This window comes from Camelina sativa, chromosome 19 (genome assembly GCF_000633955.1).
Source record: "Camelina sativa cultivar DH55 chromosome 19, Cs, whole genome shotgun sequence".
Classification (NCBI taxonomy): domain Eukaryota; kingdom Viridiplantae; phylum Streptophyta; class Magnoliopsida; order Brassicales; family Brassicaceae; genus Camelina; species Camelina sativa.
The window spans coordinates 3,099,469-3,100,563 of NC_025703.1; the positions used below are offsets into that span (position 1 = coordinate 3,099,469).

At 41.4% G+C, this 1,095-nt stretch overlaps 1 protein-coding gene across 1 annotated transcript in view; it reads right to left on the reverse strand.

The window, feature by feature from the left end:
* LOC104767365 overlaps positions 1-1,089 on the reverse strand; it is a 1,687-nt gene extending 598 nt beyond the window's left edge. The window contains exons 1-2 of the mRNA XM_010491401.2: positions 823-1,089; positions 9-423 (exon numbers count right to left, since the gene is read on the reverse strand). Coding sequence (XP_010489703.1) covers positions 9-423; positions 823-1,085 — 678 coding nt within the window. The 5' untranslated portion in view covers positions 1,086-1,089. The remainder of the gene's footprint in view (positions 1-8; positions 424-822) is intronic.

Below are 1,095 nucleotides of genomic sequence, written 5' to 3' on the forward strand. Positions count from 1 at the left end.
CAGATAACTGGTATGGGTATACCAAACTGCATCATCAGTGTCTTGTTGTTATCTTTTCTCAATGACGAAGAAGAAGATGACGAGTTTGAGGCTGGTGATGTCGAAAGTTTCCTCGGATCACAGATCATGAATGCGAGATTACCGTGAACATCAAACCCAGCAGATCCAGGACTCCATATCATTTCATCAGTTGAGAGTTTGATGAGATTGTCAGTAGCTACCACTAACTTCCCCTCGCCGATCTTTAGTTCATTCTGAGTAGCATAGCCTAAGAGGTACACCACACTTCCTAGATCCAGGTTTGGTTTGGAACATGTCTTCAGGTAATGTGGCTGTGCGGTTTGGCTCTGGGAATTTGAATCTCCATCAACAAGGTCTAAACCAACAATGGTGAGATCAATAACCGAACTTGTAATGAAAAACCTACAAATATGGTACACCAAACAAAGATGACATTCATTTTCTCATAGCTCAAGAACAGAGAACATCTCTCATTGACCAACAGATTGGCGTAGGGGGGATTCAAATAATTACAAGGTGAAATATCAATTTTGTGGTTTAAAGTTTATTAAATTAAAACTTACCAAATTCAGCTACAGATCCAGAATCATTACCATATAACACTAAGTACAGTATAAAGCTCTTTCCTTTATGTTCTTTTGGTCTGACGAAAAAAGCTATGAATTTAATTTTTAAAATAAATTTGAAGGAGAGCCAATCTTTTATATGGCATTGAATCAAAATTGACACGGATCGTGCAACCGACAATATAGGAAAATCACAATAACAACCAGACTCAAGAGAGAGAGGTAGGACCAGGACCTGTGAGGGAAGAGAGCAGCGGCGACACCGTTCTGAAGGCGGACCTCGGCGGTTTCAGTGGCGGAGATGGAAGGGAGATTGAGGTGAGTGGTGAGAAGAAGATTCCGGTGAATGAGGAATCCAGTTCCAGAAGTAACCCCATTTGGTCCGGAGACAGAGATACGAGCCATAGCCGGAGCTTTGCCGGAAAAAATGGAAGCTTTCATCTTCTCACTTTTGCCAACTCCTTTGCAAAAGCACCATGAGTCAAATATCACTCCCATTGTCTCTATA